The sequence below is a fragment of the Adelges cooleyi genome, unplaced genomic scaffold (assembly GCF_023614345.1).
Source record: "Adelges cooleyi isolate 19-005CV unplaced genomic scaffold, UGA_ACOO_1.1 ACOO_flye_CR_arks_rails_tigmint_CR_PRNA_574, whole genome shotgun sequence".
Taxonomy (NCBI): Eukaryota; Metazoa; Arthropoda; class Insecta; order Hemiptera; family Adelgidae; genus Adelges; species Adelges cooleyi.
This window is the reverse complement of record NW_026096268.1, coordinates 1,165,713-1,192,177: the sequence shown is the minus strand read 5'-3', so window position 1 is coordinate 1,192,177 and position 26,465 is coordinate 1,165,713. Positions and strand designations below refer to the sequence as shown.

At 31.3% G+C, this 26,465-nt stretch overlaps 5 protein-coding genes across 6 annotated transcripts; 3 read left to right on the top strand and 2 right to left on the bottom strand.

The window, feature by feature from the left end:
• The first annotated feature begins 768 nt into the window (after positions 1–768).
• On the top strand, positions 769–10,877 carry LOC126843284 (centrosomal protein of 290 kDa). 2 transcript variants are annotated; one of them, XM_050580702.1, is made up of 30 exons: positions 769–1,263; positions 1,324–1,444; positions 1,638–1,753; positions 1,831–2,034; positions 2,103–2,238; positions 2,305–2,441; positions 2,539–2,643; positions 2,724–2,842; positions 2,945–3,077; positions 3,211–3,543; positions 3,597–3,798; positions 4,424–4,589; positions 4,663–4,780; positions 4,854–5,137; positions 5,200–5,362; positions 5,513–5,653; positions 5,782–5,974; positions 6,121–6,302; positions 6,386–6,551; positions 6,737–6,917; positions 6,985–7,219; positions 7,409–7,693; positions 7,759–8,111; positions 8,199–8,603; positions 8,671–8,812; positions 8,872–9,064; positions 9,141–9,325; positions 9,419–9,558; positions 9,631–9,796; positions 10,193–10,877. In XM_050580702.1, the coding sequence occupies exons 1-30, from the start codon at positions 1,075–1,077 to the stop codon at positions 10,469–10,471; spliced, it is 5,772 nt and encodes a 1,923-aa protein (XP_050436659.1). In that variant the 5' UTR covers positions 769–1,074; the 3' UTR covers positions 10,472–10,877. The 2 variants fall into 2 exon arrangements, with proteins under 2 accessions (XP_050436659.1, XP_050436658.1); XM_050580701.1 differs by having other exon boundaries at positions 9,631–9,805.
• A 1,031-nt stretch (positions 10,878–11,908) lies between these two features.
• Positions 11,909–14,623, top strand: LOC126843286 (cysteine desulfurase, mitochondrial). Its single transcript, XM_050580703.1, has 10 exons — positions 11,909–12,133; positions 12,388–12,464; positions 12,532–12,648; positions 12,710–12,847; positions 12,916–13,108; positions 13,389–13,523; positions 13,595–13,752; positions 13,810–14,081; positions 14,155–14,244; positions 14,331–14,623. Exons 1-10 carry the CDS (start codon positions 12,058–12,060, stop codon positions 14,392–14,394), a joined length of 1,320 nt encoding a protein of 439 aa, XP_050436660.1. The 5' UTR covers positions 11,909–12,057; the 3' UTR covers positions 14,395–14,623.
• Positions 14,624–14,955: 332 nt separating this feature from the next.
• Positions 14,956–17,255, bottom strand: LOC126843247 (uncharacterized). The gene is made up of 5 exons (XM_050580634.1): positions 17,097–17,255; positions 15,940–16,087; positions 15,563–15,715; positions 15,352–15,492; positions 14,956–15,285 (listed from the first exon to the last, which is right to left on the bottom strand). The coding sequence occupies exons 1-5, from the start codon at positions 17,139–17,141 to the stop codon at positions 15,146–15,148; spliced, it is 627 nt and encodes a 208-aa protein (XP_050436591.1). The 5' UTR covers positions 17,142–17,255; the 3' UTR covers positions 14,956–15,145.
• A 2,864-nt stretch (positions 17,256–20,119) lies between these two features.
• Positions 20,120–24,898, top strand: LOC126843703 (inositol-3-phosphate synthase-like). Its single transcript, XM_050581396.1, has 6 exons — positions 20,120–20,245; positions 20,372–20,700; positions 22,636–22,980; positions 23,036–23,392; positions 23,474–24,068; positions 24,146–24,898. Exons 2-6 carry the CDS (start codon positions 20,560–20,562, stop codon positions 24,325–24,327), a joined length of 1,620 nt encoding a protein of 539 aa, XP_050437353.1. The 5' UTR covers positions 20,120–20,245; positions 20,372–20,559; the 3' UTR covers positions 24,328–24,898.
• LOC126843705 (dynactin subunit 5) lies at positions 24,210–26,462 on the bottom strand. The gene is made up of 4 exons (XM_050581397.1): positions 26,264–26,462; positions 25,373–25,560; positions 24,681–24,792; positions 24,210–24,625 (listed from the first exon to the last, which is right to left on the bottom strand). Exons 1-4 carry the CDS (start codon positions 26,309–26,311, stop codon positions 24,425–24,427), a joined length of 549 nt encoding a protein of 182 aa, XP_050437354.1. The 5' UTR covers positions 26,312–26,462; the 3' UTR covers positions 24,210–24,424.
• Between the last annotated feature and the right edge of the window lie 3 nt (positions 26,463–26,465).

Sequence of the window (26,465 nt, the reverse complement as noted above, 5' to 3'; positions counted from 1 at the left end):
TAATAGATGTAATATTTACAAAGGGTAGATTGACAGAGTAAAGAAGCCTTCCTGTGGAGTAACTCGATAGAGTTAATTAAAGATATTATTCGCATTTTATTATTCTATTGAACTATCTGCTAGTTCAATAGTTACTAGCACGATACGACCGCCTTTTTAATAATTTTTAGGCGTCACGAATAGTCGCCGAGATAGGTCAGAGATGAGAGATTTATGATGATGATTTGTTCGGTTTCTTAAGTGTGTGTCGTGTAGTTTCACTAGTTTCAGTCACTGTAGAAATGTTTAGGTTTTTGGAAATTGAGTGATTGAAAACATAATATGGAGCTTTACAAATAGCACGTAAAACTTTCGATTGTAATCTCTAAATACGGTTAGTGTTTAGAACGGAAAATTTAATTGTTTATTTATTTAACTCTTGTTTCTTTCTAGCGACTTTAAATTTCTATTGCTTTTAATTGATTTATTAGTTACCGCATCATCTATACGTATATTCTTTAAGCACAATAAAAAATGCCCCATTTTGTAAACAACTCATTGATGAGGTTAAGTAATTAAACGATTGGAAGGAAGTAGTGTGCAAACAGTTCACTCCCAGGTTAGAGATTATTTAAGGGGAAAAAAGGTAATTAAACGATTAAAGTTTGTTAGTATAATATATTTTACTTAGTGCATTTTTTTTTAAATGTTTAAAAATTATATTTTTATTTTAGGTATAACAAATGGCAAACCATTTAACCATCTAAGTTTCAGAGCTTGCATGTTTCACATGAGTAAGAAATTACGTACTATTAATGCATTTATATAAAAAAACCTCTTGCGTTAAAATGCTATCACGTGTGCTGTGGACTGTGGAGACAAATTCTATGGCTATTGTGTTTACTTCTATGGTTGCTAAGGCAACGTTGAAACCCAAACATTATTATTGTTATTACTTTTAGCCATTCCATTAATTTGTGTATAGTATATACTGGTACTACATCATGATATCTACATATTTGCTTAAAATTATACTGTAATATGAAACTATTTCGGTAATTGTAAGAAAATACATTTTTTGCGAACAAATTTATAATGGTTCAGTTTGAGTTAAAGAAAATGTTGGCCGTTTCGGCGGATGATATGAACGAGCAAGAATTAGATCAACTGTATGATGAAATCACAATGGTTGAAAGTGATCAGCTAAATTTCGATTTAGATCAACTCCAAAGTGAAAACATGTTTAAAATGTTCAAAAGAATATTATTGTACAAAGGAGAACAAGTAAAAAAATAATACACGTTTGTTTAATTAGGATTTTAAATAATTTTCAATTAATCATAGGTAGATTCTTTAATGACTGAAATCGAAGAACTGGCGACTAAACAAGGAGAAGAAGAAGCGAGAATAATTAAAGATGGGGGAATGAATATTGTTAGCGCGAGCAATCAAAGTCAAAATAAACGTATGTGACTAAACGAATAATGTATTTTTTTTTAATTATCGAGGGTAGGTTCTATAAAATTGATATATTTTCGCAATGGAGATACATTCAGGAATTAAATGTTAATTATAAGTAAATGTTTATTTTTCGAAAAACATTTTTTTGAAAAATGATAAATGTGTAAACAACCGACTGTATGTTTTTTTACAAGTAGAAACTGAGTTTATTCAAAAAGAATTAAACAAATTAGAAATGGAAAATCAACGTTTAATGGCTGATGTACAAATGCATAAAACAGAAATCGACTGCAAAGTCAAGGAAATCGATAAGGTTAAGATATTGTTACATATTTTTTTTAATAACTCTCAATTAGATATCGAAACCTGACATTCTTCTGCATTAAACAGTTATCAGCACAGTTGTCAAAAACTGAGCGCGAAAAGGATTCACTCCGAAGAGAATTGGATGCCGTACAGGATGATTTTATAAATCGGCCATCCGACGACCAAATGACAGAAGGCCACTTAACAATGGCAGAAAGATTTAGAGACTTAACTGAATTGGTTAGACAAAAAAATCAACACATCACGCAACTGCTGAACGACATCGAAGTTAATAGCAATAAATAAGCATTTGTGTGCTAGTTAAACAACTAACGGGCAATTTATGTATATTTTAGGTATCAGAAAAGGAGAATAAAATGATAAAACAAATGTTAGCGTCCACGAGGGATGAACTCCGAAACGCTACGGTGCATATAAATACATTAAGTTCTGAATACGGGAACATTAAATGCTTGCAAGATGAATACATAGGTATTGTCTACTGGTAAACAAATAAATATTTTGTTTTTTCGTTATTAAGCAATTTGTTCATCACAGATCGGATACTGACTCTAGAGCTAAACGATAAGGGCCTTCGCAGTCAAATTGCTGAGCTAGTAGCAGAAAAAGAAAAGTGTGAAGAACAAATTGAAGAACTAGGCGATAAATTAGAATCCCGAATCAAACAACTTACTGTAAGTTCACATTTATCCGTTATGTACCTAATAGGCATATTCTTTAATAGCGGTAATAATTAACGGTTATCTTTGAGAATTATTTACATAATTATAGGAGTTGCTGTCCAAAAAAGATGAAGAAAACGTAAATTTAAAATCTCGTTTGGGACCATCGGGTACACTGGAAAGTCATAACGAATACTTGGCAAAACTTCAAGAAGTAAGAAAATTACAAAATAGTCAATAATGATAGTTTGAGGCTTAAAATTAACATATATATTTATACATTAATATTGTTAGACTGTAGCTAGACAAGAAGATCAATTAGCGGAGTTTCAAAAACAAATTCGTCAAGCCACTAACGACTTGAACCGAAGTTCTGCTGCGCTCGAGCACCAAAAGAAACTATACAACGAGTTGTAATTAACTATTACTAAACGTTTTTTCAATTGGAACAACAATTATTGTCAATTTAAATTGGTAAATTAGTTTATCCGTATAATTAATGTTTGTATTTATAGGTTAAACAAAAGCAACGAAACCCCTGAGGTGATTGACTTGCGGCAAAGATTGCACGAAACCAAAAAGCAGTTAGAATTGACTACAGACAAAGCGAAAATAGCAGAAGAAGACGCTACCAGGAAAGCAGAGCAGGTACAGTTTTTCTATTAACTAATTTATTGATAGTACAATAAATACTGAATTAAAGAAATTATTATTGTAAAGTATTAGAATACTTCTAATTAATTAGCTTATAAGTTTAATTTATTGAACAATATTTTGACAGATTAGTAAATTAATAATTCAAGTTCGCGATTTCGAATCGGGAGTTTTTGGATTAGAAGAAGCGTTGGAAGAAAACAGAAAATTAAAAAGAGATCTAGAAATAAGAGATAATCAAATAGAAGAGTTAATTGATTCCAGTAATAGATTGCATCAAGAAGCAGACCTCTTAGAACAAGACAATCTGGCAATGAGAGAAAAATTAGGATTGTCCGTCGACGAAGTTGTAAGGCCCAAAGGCATGATAGCAAGACACAAAGAAGCACAAACTAAGATGGCCATGTTGCAAAAAGAACTAGACGAATGCAAAGAAACCATTGTTAATCTCAAATTAAAAGTAAATCATAATCACATAAACTAGAAAAAGTCATTAATTGTAATATATTTTAGAATCGTAGTTTAAACAAGTCTACAGAATCTGTTAGAAATATTCCCCCGGACGGAGAAGGCGTTCAAACACAAAATGAGATTTATAAACACGAGTCTGATTTAGGATCCGAATTAGAAGATAACGTAAAAGAATTGATTGATGAAAACGAATCACTCAGGAAGGGAATGCATGAAATACTCGACAGTGTACACAACCAAGATGGTAAGTAGGGTCGGCCTGGTCAGGGCTGCAAGGTTAGGGTTTACTGTGTAAAAATAATGTTTGAGGGCCCTTTTAAAGATTCCGAGGTTCTTTTGACGTCAGCCCGACCCTGATGAATGATGATTAAAGATTTATGTAATGATTATATTTGACCTCTTTTTCCTCCATGTTTTTCTTCTTCTGACGCTCTAAAGTCTAACTATTTTAGCTATCTTTAGCTGGTGAGTAATATCTCGTAGTTGATGAAGCGGATAAGTAAGCCTCCTCTATTTCATCGTCCTTCTTCTACATGGCTATATCACGCTATATTTTTTATGTCTGACATTATCGCCGAATCTTATACATACATGTTCTATCATTATAAAATTATTTCTATTTTACGCAATCAAATTGAGAAAGTTCACTTCCTGAGAAAAATGGCAGTATAAGTTTAAATAAAATCCATTATTCATCTAATCCAGGACTTTTTTATAATTTACTAAACATTTTTAACAGTTTGAATATTACCAAAATAATTGTTGAGATGACGTTTTTTCTACACCATCAATTAATTCCTAAATTTATTCCAATGATATATTAACAATATTGTTGTCATTAAATTATAAAGTTTTAACGTCTTATACAGGAGCAAGTTTTATTAGGATCGAGTGTGAAAGCTTGGAAAGACTTTTGCAAGCTATGGATGCTAGACACGTCGCTGGGTGGTATCAACCCGGAATGCGACTTTTGGCTAGAATTCATCATTTAGATGGTGTAAACTCAAATTTAAGACATCAACTTCATTCACTACAGTAAGCTATTAAAATGCACTTGGTGTGATTGATCCATTTTTAAAAATATAAAATATGGTCGTTCATTATGTAGCGACGCCTTAACTGAAACTCAGAAAGAATTGCAAAGCGTACAAAACAGCCTACCAACGGCTAAAACCATCGAAGACAGTAAAGAAAATGATATTACAGATACAAATAATCTGAATAAGGTACAGCTACATTTTTATTATCATTTATATTTCAATGTTTTAAGACATTTTTTGTGCATTTATGGGTGTTAAGTTACAAAAAGAACAAGAGAAATCAGCTCAACTAGAAGATGAGGTAAAATTGTTCCAAAACAAGTTTCAGCAACTACGAGATGAAATGAAAACTTTAAATTATGAGTATGACGTAGAAAAAGATAAAATGCGGTCCGTAGTAGAGAAATTAGAGTTAGAGCTGCATAAAGCTCGCGATGAAGAAAAATCATTAAAAGAACGGTATTTCGAACTTGAAAAATCTTGGAAAGCCTTAATTGACGAACCCGATCAGATCAAGCGACAGCTTTCATACAATGTCATAAGGTTTGTATTGTAATTATACTAAATATAATCAATGAAATGTCTTAAAAAATGTTTGTACTTAGAGTGGCTGCGTTAACCGAAGAACTTCATGTCACTAAACGTATGTACGAATGTTGTCTTGATTCAGAACAAATCCAGAAAAAAGACAAACAGAAAGCGTTTGAAGATATGTGTGCAATTAAGACAGCGTATAGTAAAGAAATAGAACTATTATTAAAAATCCAAGTATGTTATTTCTAATTAAAAAGTTTATAGTAATATTATCGTTTTCCTTTTTAAATTGTGTTATTACTTATTATCATCTTTTTACAATAAATTATGTGATAATTCGCTAAAAAATAACAATTATTAAATGTATTTTTTAAATCCTCGCAGGAAGAAAAAAATAGCGAGGTGAACAAAATGAATGAACAAATGAACAATAGTGTACACATTCACATGTATCAATCATTACAGCAAGAACTTGAAATTTTAACTATAAAACACAGAAAAACATTACATTTAGCATTATTTAAAGTAAGTTAAATGATCAACGATTATTTAATATTTATACTAATCGGTACACTTAAAGTGTTTTAGACTATCACATTGCTTTTATTTGCAATCATAAAAAATATTGGAATTTATTAATATACTTTTTACAGGAGGATACGTACAAATTGCTGACTGAACGATTAATGGCGGAAGTTGTGTTCTTGAAAGATCAGCGACAAAACGGTGTGATTACAGCTTCAAAATTAAACGGTTTAGATAACGATCTGGCTATGTTAAAAGCGGAAAACGTTTCTTGCGTACAACGAGCAGAGCACGCTGAAAAAATGTATTCCTTAATAAAAGGTCATTATTAAAAAATATTTACTAATAAAGTATTTGTTCAAAATATACAGACATCGTACTATATATTACCACGGATTGATATTAATGTATTTTATAATAATCGATGATATTATTTAATTGTTTTTTTATAAATATCGTTTATACAGATCAAATGGGAGAAATGGAAGCCAGATGTAAAAGTCTCGAGCAAAATCTTTGCGACATGATCGATGCCAACTTAAAATGTCAAACAGAAGAAGTACGTTTGCGCGAGACAACTGTGAATATGGTCGAAGAATCCGAGTATGACAAAATAGCTGAACAATATAAAACTGCTCTTAATAATCTAGTTAGTTATTTTGTAATGTAATAAACACAATTTTATTTCTTTAAAAAATTATACATACTATATGGTACTTTAATATTTATCAGAATCAATCAATAGAAGAAAGAAACCGGTTACTTAGAATATTAGACATCACCCAGAGCCAAGTGCAAGATCTAGAACACCATCACAAACGATTGGATCACAATCATGATGTTATGCAAAGACGGATTATTGAATTGCAAGCTTTAAGTGAAGAAAAATCAACAATTGGTAAGACCGTTGGTATTTTATATTTATTATTAATGTAACAACTTATTTGTTTATACGCCGAGATTAATGACGTTACCACAAATACATGAAAACGATTAACGAAACAAAAATTATTTCGTTCTCCATGTGAAGATGGTAACATTTATAATCTCTACTCTTTGCTAAATTTGTTCTAAATTCAATAGACAGATTAATGCGGGAAATCGCAAGCCACGAAGATAAACAAATAGCTTCGGCTATAGAAGAAAACCGATTAAAGGCGTTAGTACAAGATCAGCAAACAATAATAGCCAATTTGGAATGTAAAAATGATGACATTTTAGAAAAATATAATTCGATTACCGAACGCTACAAAACCAAAATAATGTAAATTATTGATAATTAGTTTTATTTTTAATACATATTAACCAAATAAAAACATACATTTTTGTAGGAGATTGGAAAAAATTGTAGTCGATTTGCAAAACCGTTATTGCGGTGCAGTACCATTAGTGTCCGAACAAATTTGGGTAACGCACAAACAAAAACTTGAAGAAGCATTAATGATCACGTATCGGAAATGGCTTGATGATGATGATAAAGAAAAGACCATCGCTGACGATATAGTTTTCGTACCGATTCAAACATCTGATGATTATCGTTTAGAATTTACTCAGCTGCAGTTAAAGGTACGTATAAAATGTGAATACAAACCATGTGCAACAGACACTATGAGACACTTATTAAATAGCTATGTTTAATAAGTACATTACCATATAGAGGTTATTCAATCAAGATTTAAAATAAATCTCGATAATTTGTATAAAAATATCTACTTACTAATAAATAATAATTAGCTTTTTGGTTTTACGTTAAAGGAATTAAACGTACAGATGACTTGTGACGATTTGCGAAAAAAAATGCAGCTTTGCACGGAACGAATCGAAAAACAAGACTGTTTCATCAAAAGTCTTGAGAAAGAGATATTGAGAATGGATACCAAATACATGCATAATTTTTTATTATGGGGATCTAAAGACCACGAATTCATGGATGCCACAGAAAGGCCAAAGAAATTAGACAAACAAATCAGCGCTCAGACGGAAAACGATTTTGAAACTTTAGAGAACAAAATCGAAGACTTGAGTAGGCAGTTAATAACAGTTAGTGTCACTTCAATATTTTTATAGTTGGCGCATTTAACAGTGTACTAACCTCTAACTTGCAGGCAAACAACACAATTCGAGCGGAAAAAGAACGCAGTAATTTAGCAATTGAAAAACTGCAAGCATCAATGAATGATCTAGAAATTTGCAAGAATCTATTAGAAAATGAACTGGTTGAAAAAGACGACCATATAAGAAGACTAAACATCGCCTTGGCATCAAACGAACCGTCAGACAACAACACACAAAATCCTGCACTGTTGGCTACAATAGAAAGTTTAGAAACGATTATTAGCCAAAAAGAGGAAACCATAAATAGGCTTCAAGAACTTCTAAAGGAATGCCGAGAAGAACACGCGAAAGAAATAACGGAATTACAGAAGAAAACAGAATCTCTGAATTTAAACACTAAAAAGTAAACTATTATTTTTTTTTATTTATTAATTTACATAAGACCGATTTACATAAATAATAGAGAAATTTTAATTTACAATTGTTTTAGATCGCAGGAAGATGTGGTTTCACCCATTCGCTCTACCAACATTAGGCCTGTTGTCAATCAATACATGTTAAAAATAGCCGACTTAGAAGATAGGCTTAAACAAGCCGAAGACGAACTGAATCAAGCGAATTCAGAAAAAGAACATTGGAGTGGTGTGGCTGAAAGAAGGCTGAAAGAAATGGAACAAATGAAGACCGAGGACGAATCCAAAGAGAAAGATGCAGAGATAACAAGACTTAACGAAATTATAATGGGGCTACAAGCCAAGAGAGATACTTTACCAGCTCAGAGAGATAGATTAAGAATGGAAGTGGATAAAATGAAAAAAAAACAAGAAGATTCCGAAAGGCGTGAAAAGGAAGACAAAGCGGAAATACAAAAGTTAAGACAGCAGATAATTTACAGGTATGCAAATTAATGATAAATAAATCAATTTCTAATTTTATATTTATAATTTACTATAATATACCAGACCACCTGCCAGTGGAAAACGAGACGAAACTATGACTGTTGTGAAAGAAGAAGTCTTGTGCAAAAAAATAAAAACTTTGGAATCAGAATTGGACGAATACAAAAAAAGAGAAGAACAAAATAAGCTTCTCAAAAAAATGAAAGTCAGTGGATCTATGATTAAACGAGAAATAGATAATAATAAAAACACATTTTTTTTTAGTCCGACGAACTAGTCGGCAAATGGGAGATGAATAAACGTCGTCAAGCAACCATCGAAAAACTTCAAACTCAGTTGCTTGAAGTTACCAGAGAGTGTGAATCTCTACGGTCGTATAACCAAAGACTGAGAGAGAATTTGGCACGAATGGAAAAAGACCGGAACGGTTTAGAATTAAAATTGAAATCTGCCAACTGTAAATTTTCTCTTAACTTGTATTAACACTTAAAATTGTGTAAAATATAGATTAATTAGTATTAACGTTTGATTAGCCGCTGTACAATCGAGCGCGTTAGCAAACAGTCTTATCGAGGAATTAACTTTAGAGAAGGACAGACTAGCTAATGAATTGTATACTCTTCGTAGTGCCAAAGAATTGACATCAGGCGGTACGTCACTAGCCGAGGTGGTCGTTGAGCTCAGGCGCAAGATATCTGCTTTGGAATTACTACAAAAGGTAATCGATTCGGGGTTGGTTATAACTTTTGAGCCTTACCTCTTTTCTCTATACATCACTGAAACTTACTGAAAAATCAAACATCTGTTTTAGGGTGGAAGTAGTGCTTTGATAAAAGAAATAGAAAATTTAAAGGATAAAAAATGTAGACTGGAAAAAACAAAATCTGCACTCGAAGAAGAAAATATTAGATTAAAGAAGACCGTCGACCGATTACAGTCCGCAGATAATATGTATAACACCCGTTGTTCGATAACGTGGTCAAAAAAGGTTTGAATACAATATTGTGTGCTTATATTATGCAGGAGTGGAGTGTCCAGTTTGAGTTCAGAATCAGACCTTGGTAACGACAGAAAACGCACGGCAAAACTAGAGCGGTTAGTGATTATGCTGAGAACTGCCGTCGACAAGTTGAAGGAAGAAAACAAAAACTTATCTCTCGAACGAGTCGTTACTAACATTGATGATAAGGTCGGTCAGGTATTCAATTCTAAGCATGTTTAAATAAATTTACCAATTTTATTTGTATACGAATTAAATGTAATCTAAGATTTGGCAAAACCCGAATTTTTCTTAAAAAGACTTCACAGTTTATTTTTTTTTGGCCATAAAATCAATAAAACCTGTTTTTTATTAAATTCGAAACATTTTCTAGGATTTCGTTTAAGCTTAGAAAACGTCTTTTGGTTGTTAAATGAACTCCATTTAATAAAATTAATTGCTTTAGCGTAAGCCATAAATAAAGTAGAGCTTTGCGAGGACCACTGTAATCGAGGACTATTTAAAATAAACGCTTATGATGCATTAATTTTGTTGTCGAGTCAAGTGTTTAAGCTGTAACGATTTTTTGAATTTGTTGGTTTTCAGAGTTACGTTGAAAAATTACAAAAAGAACTGCAATCCATTCAAAGCTATTACTTGGACTCGAGCGAAAAGTGTTCTCATTTAGAACAACAGTTATGTGATTTTAGGTCGCAGTATCAAGCGGTGTTGGCTGAAAACGAGAACTTAAAAAATCAATTAGAAAAAAAATGCTATCTATTGAGCAAAACTAAAACCATGTTAGAAAAAGCAGCGGCAAGAGAACAGCTTATAATGGAGCCTGATCGTCAAAAACCAATTTCCAGCACTCATTTTATTGATTAGGCACCTATTTTTCTCCCACTCCTATAATATAATTTTTCTATTTTCTTTTTTTTTTATAACTGTTAAGTATCAAATTCCAGTCTACTCATGTGTTCAAAGATGATAATAGTCTTATATATTTTCAAAATATGTTATTTTTATATTCTACACTATACCTAAGCCCTTTAAATAAAAATATGTTTAAACCTGACATAAATCTAAATTTTTAGCAATAACCCCGCTCCAATTACAATCCTCTCAAATGACAATTTACTGTTACAACGATTTGGTAACCCATTTTTTCCCTCGTTTAATAAAACTTAAGCAAGGGAAGAATAGGATTATTGCATGGATTTCCGATATGAACCATCACCGTTACGGACTTGTTGATGTTATACTGGCTAATTTTTACACTTGTCATTGATGATGTTAGCTTGAAAAATATGAAACTTGTAAAAATTAAAGAAACCAAATAAATAATTAGTAATTGTAAAAGTTATGAAAGTTAATTTCTTGTCTATGGTTATGACCTTTTTTGTAGTTATCAGTCGAACTTACCCTAATACAGTAAACATTTTGACCCTACTAAGAGATTTTTTTCGGTTATCTACGTTAGCAATTAGCATGGCAACTAATAGTCCATAAATTATATGGAAATTAAAAAAATTAAAATTAAATATTGAGGAAGTTATACGTCAATGATTAAGCAGTGGTTTTTTTTTTAATTATTTGAATTCAACAACTTTGACAAGATACACATTCTTAATTATTAAAATTATCTAAAATCATTACTAAGTAGGTATCATTTTTTTTTAAGACGTTATATGTTAAGCGTTTTTTATTATTTACATTTTTAGTTATAAATGCACTTTACCGGATATGTTTTTTTGTTTGCCAATTTTTTAAGTTATTTACGCTGATTACGAATTTGAAGTCAGAATTAGGCGCACTCCTGTAGTTCAAAAGTTACAGCCACTTGAACTTTGAAGTTTTCCCCTTATAACAGTATAAACAATGGCCACAGGACATGTGACACGGCACCCAGAGCCTGCCGCCACGGGTAGGGGCGTAGGACCACACTGCGGTCGTCTCGCACAATAATATTCTTAAAGTTCAAGTAGCTGTAACTTTTGAACTAGAGGAGTCCGCCTAATTCTGTCATTAGATTTGTAATCAGCGTAAAAAACAGATTAACATGGGAAAAAAAAAGCTGTTCGGTAAAGTGCATACTGCATATTTTGTTCCCTGGGATGAAATAGACTGGAAAACCGTAACCTAACTGCAAACCGGTGTAAAATGTTAGGTTTAAATTTGTTCATTAAATAATAAATAATAATTCGCTCCCCCTCCAATTCGGTCAATCACTGTTATAAACCTGGTAACAATTTTGATTACAATGTCATTGACCCTGGTCCTATATATAATTTTTTTTGTAACGATTTGATAAGTGATAACAGATATCTTTCGGCATTCATTAGTTTTCAAAAATATGGAGCAAAATTACAACTGAATACTGATTGTGAATTCGTTAAGTTTAACAATAAAATTCACTTCAAACCTAATTGTTATTTCCTGTCTAGTCACATTACTTTTTGTATTTGTTTAAAATGGCCAGACGAAATGTTAATTTACATAACGTTTCTAGAATGGTTCGGTATTTTTCACAGCAAACATCCAATCAAGGTAATAGTTTTTAATTATTTATTTATTAAAAATCGGGCGGAAAAATTTGTTATTTGTAATAGGTATAATTTGATTACCTTGTTTTATATAGTCCCAAGTACAATATAACAACAGTTGGAAAATATATGTACTTGGGAGTTAACATGTGATTTTTCTTAAGTCATTCTTATACATTAAATTTGTCATAGTTTGTAATAATAATCATATTATTATATTTTCATATTCATCAAGCAAGTTATTATTTATGCTTTTAGAGACTAAAATTGTATCACGAATGGGGCAAATGAATGGAAAGCCTCTTTATTTAGATGCTCAAGCCACTACACCTTTAGTTAGTATTTGTCAAAATAGTTTTAAAGTTAATAAAATTGAAATTTATTATCTAGTTTATTTTTTAGGATCCAAGAGTATTAGATGCTATGATGCCTTATTTAACTCAAAGTTATGGAAATCCACACTCCCGTACACACATGTATGGATGGGAAAGTGAGGAAGCCGTTGAGACAGCTAGACAAGTATGGAATTAAATTATTATTAATCATTAATATTTATAATTTTTTATGATATTTTGTTTAGCATGTGTCAGATTTAATTGGTGCCAATCCTAAAGAAATAATTTTCACTTCTGGAGCGACTGAATCAAATAATATCGCCATTAAAGGAGTGGCTCGATTTTATGCTTCAAAAAAGCGCCACATCATTACAACACAGACAGTTAATATTTAAATATAGTTATACTTTATTTTTAGCGTATTAAGTGAATTTTTATGTCTACAAAATAGGAACATAAATGTGTATTAGATTCCTGTCGTGCATTAGAAGGTGAAGGCTTTGAAATCACATACTTGCCAGTAGGCACTACGGGTTTGATTTCACTAGAGGAGTTGGAATCCGCTATACGTCCCGACACTGCTTTAGTATCTATTATGGCAGTCAACAATGAAATTGGTGTTAAACAGCCCATAAAAGAAATTGGTAAATTTAATTTAAATTAAGCTGTTAGCTCACCTCCTATAATCGGTGATCCAGAATTATTCCCTAAGCTAATGCCTATTTGACCTATTTATTCCATAACAAATAAAATCTATTATTTCCTTAAGTTATTTGTTCTGGAACAAATGAAATCCATTCATTATGTTATTTTTATTGTAGCAATTAAATTATTTTCATATTTTATTTGCTCCGGAATATTACAGGAGCAATCAAATAGGCAACACTGGGCCACTTTTTAAAATAACATAATATTTTATTACAGGACTACTTTGTAGATCAAAAAAAGTGTTTTTCCATACAGACGCAGCTCAAGCAGTCGGTAAAATACCAGTTAATGTCAACGATCATAATATAGACCTTATGTCAATCAGTGGACATAAAGTTTATGGCCCAAAAGGTAATAAATACTGTTTATCAAAAAATACCTGCTACAAGTACTATTTGTCTTATTTTTAAATAAATATAAAGGTATTGGAGCCTTATTTGTGCGTCGAAAACCAAGAGTACGTTTAGAGCCTATCCAAAGTGGAGGAGGCCAAGAACGAGGTCTCCGTAGCGGCACAGTTCCAACTCCACTGGTTGTAGGTTTTGGTGAAGCTTGTAGAATATCAAAAAATGAAATAGAGGTATACCTAAAAAATTACTCTTACTTTTAGTTTTTTTTACATTTTTCTTTTTTCAAGTACGATCATGCATGGATGACAAATCTATCGAATTTACTGATTGAAAAAATAACCAAGAACCTTCCAGAAGTGATTCGCAATGGTGATGCCATACATACTTATCCAGGATGTGTAAATTTATCATTTGCTTTTGTCGAAGGCGAATCTTTATTGATGGCCCTCAAGGACGTAGCGTTATCTAGTGGTAGTGCTTGTACGTCTGCATCTTTAGAACCTTCATATGTATTACGAGCTATTGGAGCAGATGAGGATTTAGCACATTCTTCTATTAGGTGGACATTAAAAGCTAATAAAAACACAAATCTTAACTGTGTATAATAATAAATCAATATTATTCATTTATAGATTTGGCTTTGGAAGATTTACGACCGTCGAAGAAGTTGAGTACACAGTTGAAAGGTGTATCAAACACGTAAAAAGATTACGTGAAATGAGGTAAAAATATGCATATGTATTTAAATACTTTTTGCTTTTAACATGTGCTCCAAATTATGTAACAATGTATATTTATTTTTCTTTAGTCCACTTTGGGAGATGTATCAAGAAGGTGTTGATATCAAGTCGATTAAATGGTCTCAACATTAAACTATAGTAATCACAACGCATTACTAATTTATGATTAGGTATGTCTGTGATTGATTTAGTTGTAAACATTATAGTCTTTTGACGACCTCTCTGTTGCTTATTAAAAATAAACTACTTTAGAAATATAAAATTTACATACACTTATAAAATTAATTTGATGTAATCACTAAAATAAAGCCAATACAAAAAAATAGTAAGGTTCACATTTTTGATGTGATTATTGCAAGATTCATTAAATGAAATGAATAAATGTTATGTATTTTTAATATTTCTTGGTAAATGTCATAAACAATAGTTTTTATTTGTTTTTAGCTTGTTATGTGCAATAAAAATATTATTTAAAAAAAACTACTTTTTTATTTTGCTTCTCAAATTATTTTTAAGATATGATAGATATTATTAAGCATAAAAATAATATTTTTCATTATTGAACAAAAACATGACGTCATTTAAATATTAACACAGTAATAAAGGTATAATCCAACAAAAATATGTTCCTTTTGATAACACAGAAATAAATTTTTAATTTTGTTTTTGAGGTTTGTGCTGTTAAAAAAGGTGAAGTTTTCATATTTATGCTTCGATTTAAGTAGTGTTCAGATTTAAAATTTTAATTAAGATAAACTTTAATTATTCTAATTTCAAACTTCGAGTTTGAGACTACTCAAATTAATTGATTGTTTTGAATTCTAAAAAAGAACTAACAAAGATATTTATTCATTTAAATATAATAATAAAATAAAATCTAAAATTAAACAATAAGATTCGGTGTTGGTTCCTTGGATACACGTTTGCGCTTTGGCTTCATTATATTTAGCACATTGACTAGTGTTGCTAGTCGTCCGCTCAATATGTTTTCTGGTTCTTCGGCCAGTTTTTCAGCGGAAGAATCTAAAAATTGAATAGATAAAAATTATTACAATCAACGGTGAATGTATGAATCTGAAGTATTTTTACCAAAATCTGAAGATTTTGATGACTTTGACTTCTTTAGACTAGGCGATCTTGGCGTTGGAACTTTAGTGGATAGCACTTCTTTGGTTTCTTTAGGTTTTTCACAGTTTACAGCCTCGAGCTCTGTTTGTAGTCTCTTAAGTGCTATACAATTTCAGTCAATGTAAATGGGCAACTTGAAGCAAATTTCTTAGTTTAAAACTTTAACAGTTACCTTTCAATAGATCCATGTCATCCATTTCGGTATCGCTCAGCAATCTTAACTGTTTACAAAATTTTGTTGCAATTTTGCGGCGCACAAAGTCTGCTTCGATTTCTTGTTTTGTCCGAGGAATACGGAATCGCACGCAACAACACATTAATACCACTGAAAATGCAGTATCGTTTTTTAATATATAAATAATACACATAGGTATTGTAAATATTTAGTAATTACAATTTAGTTGGTTCAGCCTGACACGTAGCCAAAAGATCTATGGTGTCTGGTCATCAATTTTTTATTACCGCTCCACACTTCTGTCACCCTGAAATAAAGTCCTAGCTACATGCCTGGCGTCAACTATTGCAATTTATACAATGATGTTAATTTACCAAGTGTAAAGAAAACGATCATGACGAAAAATATAATATGCCAAACACGGTATCCATTGTATAGTTGCAACTCTAACCATTCTTCATCCACTTTCAATATGTTCAAGGGATCTAGTGTAGTCGTCGTGATAACACTTGTAGGGATTGGCTTAAAAATGGTCAAATCATATTATCAAGACACATTTATTAAATATTAAAATAACTGTGCTTTAATATAGTTGTTATAATTAGTGCAGTTAAAAAACAACTATTAATATTTATTAATTAAACAATTAAATTATCAATTTAATGGATTTTGGTTAAATGTTTGATCAGTCTATTAGTGTAGAAAAAAGTGACTAAATTTAATATAATCCTTGTTTTTTACCAATGTGTTTAGTCTTTGTTTTACCGTACCCAAATTTACACTTAAAGACTGCCAACCGGTGGTGGCTATTAACATTAATTGATTTATAATCAATGCTATTAATTAATAAGGGGCACAACATAGCCAATAATTGGCTATACATTTCTATCATGACACCTTGTTTTTTTGTATCGGTATTTCAAATAAAATTAAAATTACTTCGAAAAATAATGTTAATAATTTTTACTAAAATATATGTATCATACATTAACCGACACGCGGCGAGGCTACTAATTTCTAGATTAAACTATAACTTGATTAATAATAAGTAATAACGTATCGATGCTTTTTTATAAGAAATCTACCAACAATAATTACTATGTGTTAAAACAATGATTCTACCTGTCGCGTCTTTTTGTCTAATGCCAACACCTGTGAGCGACAAACTACAATGTTGATAAAAAATAATGACAATAATAATTTATAGAACAATAAAATAAAGAAGATATAATACTAATTACTACACTTTAAGAATACAGCATAATAAGAAAAACAGAGTGGATCATAGCACTATTCTAATAATGCCAATGATTGTTCAAAAGTACTTGTAATCAGCAAATATAATAACGATGAAGATACTTAGATACCTACTAATTAGTACTATAAGATAATTGTAATTCGTGACTATCTTGCTTTAATTTATGAATTATGAGTATACAGAATTGTCGTAATTATAATGTCTAAATTTCATGCAAGAACCAAGTACAAAATAATAATACGAAAGTAAAAATGTGTATAATTTTGTGCTTACGTATTTCAACGGCCTACATCGCCTGAAATTATTTTGTTGGGACATTTTTACCTCGTGACACACACTGTCATACTAAAGTCTAAAAGGTAATACGAGTTAGTGGCGGAAAAAACAAACTGAACCACACCCAATTATGGCTTTTAATTTTGGTTTTCAATCTAATAAAAGCAGTGACACGCAACTATTTTGCTAACCCAAATATACACTGCCACACCTAAACATATACAACAATAATACAGCCTGGAGATTTATCACACACCCCATACGTATTTGTCTACTCGTGTCATAAAAACGTATTTATTCCATACGGTCATAGTCGTCTCACTGACTACTGTGAAGATTATATTCAATGAAAAGTGTTTTGTAAATATTATGAAACGACATTTCAATTTTTTGATATTAAAATTTCATTCGAATTTTATTAGAATTTCATTGGCAAATGATGAATTTTTAAACACAAATAACGGGATTTTTTATTATTGATTTTACGTTATAACTTTTTGCGTCACTTCAAAAAAAAAATAGGCCGAAATAAATCATGATGGTACTTAGAAGATTAAAAGCGAATGTCAGCGCAGTGGCGTACTTAAAAGGGTGTCTAAGAGGTTAACCCCCCTCCCTAGTTTTATATATTTTATAACCATATAAAAGAAATGATATATTATCAATGATAACTTTAACGTTCTTAAGTAAGTGTTTAACGAGTAAATTTATACTGCTGAAACTTTTAGAGTGCGTGTACGGTAAAACATTAGTTTTTTGTAAGAAAAACACAGAACACAAATTAATTTAATAAACTTTTTTTGATTAAAAAAATCAAACGTGTAAAGCGTACCTATTAAGTACATATTAATTTAGTAGCACTTTGCACTAAAATACTCTAATTTGTATTTACCTATCATAACCGCTAGATCGATTTCTTAATTATATAGCAAGTCTATAGATGGGAAATCTCAAATCATACCATACAGGTACTTTTTAGAGCCAAAAATTAATAAAATTTAGTATTACCCTTTCTTCCAGGGTATATTCTAAAGATGTTTGTCAACATCGCATTAAAATTTAACATTACGCGAGTCGTGCCCCATAGACCCAAATAGGGTAGGGCTGAGGATGATCCCTCCTAATTTATCTTAATCTCTCCAAAAACATTTGTATGTAAAATATATATTTTGAAGTAATTTTTATATGAAGATGGGGTTCAACCTTCTATGTTTAATAGATATTTGTACCCATATTTTCTCTCCATATACTTTCACATAATCGACCTAAAATAAATCACAATTTCATATTTCATACTGCTTACTGAAAGTAGGTAGTATTAAACTTTAAAGACGTAATAAAAAATGTATTTAGACGTCGAACGCACAATATCAAAATATTTTGTTGAAAACGCTTTTTTATTGGTAATAGGAATTTTAGGTTAAAATAATTAGGTAATTATTTAACCAAAATAAATTTTATGTTTACCTTATCGACGGCCACTGCACTTAACCAGACGAGTAGGTCCGTTACACTATTTTGAAAATATATTAGGTTACCTACTTTCTAATGTTAAAAAATTAAAAGTAAACACTATCAAAAAGGTACTTGTATTAGATTTTGTGTAGGTATTTGACTAATACGAGCTACTTTATACTTTTTTTTTATATATATATGGCTAGAAAATAGAAAATACGAGCAATAAACCCCATAATATTCAAACTATGTAAACAATTATTTTCAACGACAAAAATGTTTTTCAACATTGCAAAAAACACTCAGTAACGCTTTAGATTATTATACACTGCTTTTCTTCAAAACCCAGAAGAGGTCGATAGTTTTGCTTTATTTCGGTTTTTTTTTAGTAGAAGTTAAATAACAGGGTCTAAATAATTAGATTAACGATAGATCGATCTAGTGTGTACCCGTACAAAGTACATAATTATAATTTGCCCCTTCTCATTATTATCACCCTCCCTCCTTCTTGACACCACATTGGTTTTTCACCCTCGGTCACAAAAAAATTCAAGATAAGTTTTGCAATTATTTTGAGTATTGCCTACATCAATGCACTTGCACGAATACGACTGTTCACTGTTGTCAGAAACGGAAGTCGCACACTGGGGCAAAGGGCCTCCAAAACTGGCAAAAAATAAATTTGAATTTAAACCACGAAAAAATTAGAAATATGTACCTATTATTATATTATTTTTGTTTGTACGATAACACGGTCAAATAGGTCACGCTATTTTAGTAACATGGTTAATTTATTGCTCGCCACCAAAATATGATATTATGGCACTTTTTCCCGCTCCTTTCACTAGGGCAAATATCGACGAGTCACCTCGATAAAAAATAATGTTTTATATGTTATTAATATTATTCCATTTTGTTTCTATTTTGAGATATTATCTAAATAATACATTTTTAAACTATGAAACCTTCGACGTAACGTATGTAATGATTCATTAGCCAATTTTTTGTTTGAAATGATTTACAATTTATATTTTATAGAAAGATTCTACAAACATTTAAAAGTTTTTAGTTATGTTCCGAAGTTGATCGTGTGCCGAATGTTTGTTTTTCTATTAAGTATGAGTTACAAGAGTAAAAAAAACTTTACACATTTTGCTACTTTCTGCTACTTTGTTAGTTATGTCCACATTTTGTCCAAATTAGCATAACACAATCTTGACTAAGGGGTTTCTTAGCTTACGCATACATCTCGCCATATGTTTCTATTTATATTTACTAAATAATAACCCTAATAAATGGTTTAAATAAAGAATAAAATAATAATTGAAAAATGAAATAAACAAAAATTGTATTAGTTTATAAATAGTTCCGCATTTTATTATATTATATTTTTTGCCAATTTTGGAGGCCTCTTGCCCCACTGTGCGTCGGACACTTGAGTGAGGGGGTTCGGCCATCTCGGCCGTTTTCCCGTATCGATTCATATGCCCTGCGTTAACTAGCGGCAAATATTGGCACCAGAATACACGGGAGATAAAGAGAAAGAGAGAGATAGCGAGCTATGTGCAAATGAGAAATTTTGTTGGTCGCTCCGGTACGATTCGCCGTCCGTCGGGCGTCACTGGCGGGTACCTACTGTGACAACACGTGTATTGTTGGTTGATACGTCTTGATAATATTCATTATTCCTAGTGAGTAGTAATAAAAAAAAAAAGATAGGCAATAGCCAACCGATTTTGTAGATTACAGTAGTCGATATTGTATATTGGTACAAAAATTGGGTAATAACAATTTACAATATTATTATATTTTATTAGTCGTCGGCTGTCCGGCGCACGGCAACGATTTTGCCTCCTATCAGTATTCAGTCGTCAGCGGTCAGCACAACGCCGCCCCGTTCAAATATCGTCGAGATTGTACACACACATTTCAAACAACAAAATATAGAGAACTAAACAATTCAAAATATAACAGAAAACTACTACACAATAGCATAAAGTTAATCATGTCGGTCAATAATTGCAACAGCAACGGCAACGTAGTCGTTCAGGTGGACGGCCCAAACGTACAATATTCCAAAGACTTCATCGAGTCTACCATCGAGTATCCGATTAACTACGCCACGAAAAAAGACAACATTATTTCGGTAATATATTTGTTTTTTTATCAATTTTTATCCAAAGAATTCAAACTTGCCGACTATTGAATGCGTTTTAAATGAAATTCAAAAACAATATACTCGATTAAACCGCATACATTATACGCTAAAGCTATAAAGTATAGCTATTGTTCGCTAAACACTTGCTAATGCTGAGATAATTATTGCACTTTTGAAATAATATGATGTTTTACATCTTAACAGCTGAAAAAATTTAAGTAGTAAATTATGAAGAAAAAAACCTTCCCAAACAAAGTTTAATGTACTTATATTGAAGCTGTAGTAGCCACAGTAGGTACACAGCTATATGAACATATTTTCATATAGTCTGTAGTAGCCGGTAGGTACAGGTGTCTCGTGTCAGGTTATCAATACTACAGGTAGTAGGCATTATATCGAATGTCAATTAGTTATTTTAGACCTGCAGACTATAGTGATTTTCAATGTCGATCGTTATCAGCATAATAATGTATATTGTTATCGTCACAATCGTAAACCGTACTGCGTACACAGCTGCTGCTGGCACGCAGGTAAATATATTATAAACGATGCCTTGTTTGATGATACCAAAATACTGATAAAAAAATGCAGTTTTTCAAATTTAAAGTTTACTTTATGCCTACTTTTTTATTAAATTTTCTTACTAGATTCTGTTTTATATTTATTTATAGTACCATTTCAATGCTATACCAACATTAACGATTAACCATACTTACCATCTCTTCACAAATCATATTATTGGCGATGCAAATGACATTTTGTTATGGACACTTGTTTATTAGGGTTCCTGCCGGTCGATTTGAGCCCTCGAAGGCCATAAAACTATTAACAATTATCTTATCCTTATGAAAAGAGGTTTATAGATTTAAAAAAAAAAATTATACGTATGTGTGAATATGAGTGTGTAACCCACTCTAGATCTACCTTCAGTCAATTTTTAGACCTTAATTCGTACTACACTCGAAGAGAAAAAATAAGTTTCCACCTCTATAGGAGAAAAGGTTTTTTGATAGTTGTTTGTTTGGTTTGTCAACGTACTAAGTCTAAACAATATTCCATACAAATCTGGAACTAATTAAAAAAAAAAAAAATAAAGCGCGCGAAAAGTATGTATATATTCTGGGCGTTTTTCTCAGTTTTGTAGGGAAAATGACGAACTTTTTAAATTTTAGTTCTAATATAGTACGATTTCTGTTCTATAGACTTGCTAGGTATATGAAGAAATCGGTTTAGCGGTTTTCAATATATCCAGGGTCTAGAAAATATCGTGGATCAGACACAAGAGTAAAAACTTATCATTTTAATAACCATACCTTTTTAGTTCCGCAACGAAGCTAAAATACTAACCGTTTCGAATTTAAATAATAAGGGGCAAAATATAGGCAATATTTGACAAAAAAAATGATTTAATTAATATTTTTAAAATATTGGTTTAATCAATATTTTGTCAAAAATTAAATGTCATGCAAATGTTGTTTAAATATTTGAAATAATTTTAGTATTTTTAATATTTAAAAACAATATTGATAAATTAAAAGATACCTATTACATTTCTGACCAAACTTTTTTTTTTAAAGGACGACTTTCTACAGTTTTCATTTATCACCGATTTCTGTCCGTTTCAAGGACAAGTCCATTTCTGTATGTTGTAATAAGAGGTTAATTATTATATAGTTTTTCAACATTTTTGGTAATTTAATAAAAACAAAATATGCGATCTGCGAGTTATAATCTCTCTTTTTATAATAAAAAAATTCATCATTACCCTAGTCGGCTTAAACCATAAACCCTCAAAAAGGTATTTTCATGGTCTAAGGCTTATTGTGTTTAACAACTTAGTCAATTCTGCAGTAATTATCTTAATAGATCACTGGGTCTTTTTAATTTAATGTAAGTTATGTATTAATAATTGTTTTTTCACAGGTCAAACCAACCATAACAAAACTTCGTATCCGTACCAAGAAAACAGTGCCCAAGACGGGACTCATGATGGTTGGCTTAGGTGGCAATAACGCTACAACGTTAACAGCAGGCATACTAGCTAATAAATATGGTTATACCTGGGAAACAACAACTGGTGTTAAGACCCCAAATTGGTTTGGGTCCATTTCGCAGTCTTCCACCTTACGCATTGGTATGGATGCGACTGGCAAAGATGTGTATGTGCCATTGAAAAGTCTGGTCCCCATGATCAACCCGAATGATTTAGAAATTGACGGCTGGGACATCTCATCGCTTGACCTCGGTCAGGCTATGCAAAGGGCTCAGGTAAGAAATGTGCATCGCCATAAGTTTTTACAATAAGTGACCATATTTTATCCAGGTTTTAGATGTTGACTTACAAAAAAAACTGATGAAACATATGAGCGAGATTAAACCGAGACCTTCGATTTATGTACCCGATTTCATTGCAGCCAATCAATCCGAACGTGCAGACAACATAATCAAAGGCAATAACAAATCTGGAGCAGTGGATCAGATCAGGGCAGATATTAGAGATTTTAAAGAGAAAAAAGGTTTAGATCAAGTCATCGTACTATGGACTGCTAATACAGAACGATTTAGTGACGAAGAAACTGGTCTCAATGACACCTCAGAGAATTTAATGAGATCAATATGTAAAAATGCTTCAGAAATTTCACCCTCAACCCTGTTTGCTGTCGCTTCTATATTAGAAGGGGTAAATGTTTTTAAAATTGTTGTTTTAGACCATAGTTATTATTTATTATTTTTTTATATTTACCTATTATTCATCTTTTAGAGTACATATATAAATGGATCTCCGTCAAACACGTTTGTAAAAGGTGTCATTGAGTTGGCTGAACAATATGATGTTCATATAGCCGGGGATGATTTCAAGTCTGGTCAAACTAAACTCAAGTCCGTGCTTGTTGACTTTCTCGTGGGCGCCGGGATTAAACCTGTGTCTATTGTGAGCTACAATCATTTAGGCAACAATGACGGTTATAATTTATCTGCGCCTCAACAATTTCGGTCTAAAGAAATTTCCAAAAGCAACGTTGTCGATGATATTGTACAATCAAACAACATATTGTATAAGCCCAACGAAAAGCCTGACCACTGTGTTGTAATTAAGTATGTTCCGTATGTCGGCGACTCTAAGAGAGCAATGGATGAATACACCTCGGAGATATTTTTAAATGGAAAAAATACCATGATTATACATAATACGTGTGAAGACTCATTACTGGCGTCTCCGATTATCCTAGACTTAGTTGTATTGGCTGATGTTTTTAGCCGAATCGAAGTTGGGTCAGACAGTTCCGACTACACACCTTTATATCCAGTCTTGTCGGTTTTATCATACATGCTAAAAGCACCAATAGTTCCAAAAGGTAAGATATAGTCATATAGTTCATACAAATTTCTTTTGAATGGCAATTTTAATTGAAATAATTTTATAATTTTCCAGGCGCTCCAATTGTGAATTCTCTTTTCCGCCAAAAAACGTGTATAGAAAACATTTTAAGAGCGTGTTTGGGTTTGCCAGCTGAAAGCAACATGCTTTTGGAATACATGCTACCGGCCAATGTATTTGTGAATCCCAAAAACGACAATCATACCAACTCGACATATCCAAAATTCCAACATTAGTACAAATTATGTCCAAGAGTTTTAACATAATATATATTTTATAAAAAAAAAAATGATTATAGTAAGGAACAAATTATCAAAAATATACGAATGTGAATTAGTTATCAATGGATGGAACAAAATGATCATAAAATGACCTCGTGTAATCTATAGACAAATCCTGTGTACAAACTGGTAGTTGCCCGATTTGGGTTCCGGGTGATCCTGCATAATGAGCAAATGACGGCACCACAGTATCAGGAGCCAGCACAGTGTTGTCCTCAATCATGCAACAATCTTTTAATATGCATCGTTTACCCTAAAAATAATAGAAAGTTAAAATGTGTAAAGTTGTACTTTAATTTTTAACTTACAATTACAACATTTTTGCCTATATGTACATAGGAACCGATAATTGCTGCTTGAACCACACTTTGCTCGCCAATATGAACGTGATCTCCAATTTGAAGAGCAAAATAAGTAAACCTAAAAGTTTTTATTTTATTTTAATTAGTAATTTAAAAAAAAATTTGTCAACTCAAACCAAGAATAGAACATTCTAATTTACTATTCAATAAAAATAAAAATAAAATAAAGAATAATTTGAAACAAAAGAACAATTAACAAAACAAATGTAGTTAGATGTATTATAAAAAAGTAAAAATAAAAATGCTTATACATTTTTTTTGAAAATAAAAATAAAAAATTAGTCTTCTAGCCCCCATTAAGAAGATGTTAAACTGTATAATAAAATTAATTTTTGAAATCAGTTCGGTACACTTCAGAAAGTGACTGCGTTTTAGTCTTTATTTGTAAAAAAATTTACGCTTTCTGTTCCCTTAATTTTTTAAACTGTTATCATCCGAGTCAAAATCAGAAAAACGAGATTGTCTGTTAGAGCATAGTTTTAATATAACAATTTAAATAGAAAATCATACTCCCCTATTCATATCACGATAATAAAGGAATATAATATCAAAGGGCCATTTATAGTTATTATGATTTCTTTTTACATCAGTGAAAAATTATATTAGATACATACAACATCATAGTACTTATTAATTACCCTCCACTGAATTTTTTACACGGAGGACGAACTACAGAACCTTTGCCGACAAAACAATATCGACCCATTTTGACGCTGGCAAGATCACCTCGTATCATGACGCCAGATTGTAGAATAACTTTGCCGTTGAGTATAATGTTTTGCGAGCCGTATATTTGCGCCTGTCTACTCACTTTGTTCCCCGTCGTCTACACAAAAAACCAAAATTGACAATGAGATGCACATACATTTTATCAATTAAGGACATCATAGTAAAAAAAATGTATAGAACAAAATATAGTTGTAACTACGTTTTGTTGAGAATCAATTTTAATAAAATAAAAGGAAAATAGAACAAATTTATTTTCTCAGATACCCCTTTTTATTTTGATAAATTATAGTGGTAATACATTAATCACAGTAGTGTTCAATAATAATCGCTGAATTCCTAGCTTTAAGTTTTGAGCCATTGAAGACTGCATATTTCTGATTTAAAATTGCCAGAAAAAATGTAATTGGGCAAAATCCAATTTAGGAAAACAAAGATGCTTGGTAATATAAAGTCATTCCGAAAACAACAGTACATAAAGTAGTATTAGACTAAGGCTCTTTATTTGTTTAACAGGTTTTAAACCAAACATATTTTAACTTATTATCCATAAAACAGTAATCAAATTATTATTGTAGGTTTACTTAAGAATGTAGAAATTTGAAATTAAAAAAAAATTGTTGTGTGCTATAAAAGTGGCAGTATGTGTATCCACATTTCTGTACTAAGAAAAGTAAATAATACACACAAACTGTTAGGTTTAAATTAAGATTTTGCGATATAATACCGATACTTAACTCCTAAATGAATATGAACTATGTAGTCCTTTTAAGTGTTTAACCAAGTAAGTTTACGCTTGTTACCGTTTCTACGTATTCGGATTTGCTATAGTATGTGTCTTGTAGTTCCATTATTTGTGTATAACTGTAAATAATTTAATTTAAAAAATCAAAATAATCATCAAAAAATATTCTTGTGTGAGCCGCGAGGGAGGTTTGCAATTGCCAGTTTCGCATCAAAATAATTGTAAATTGTAATCAATATAGTTATTATTAACCCAACAAA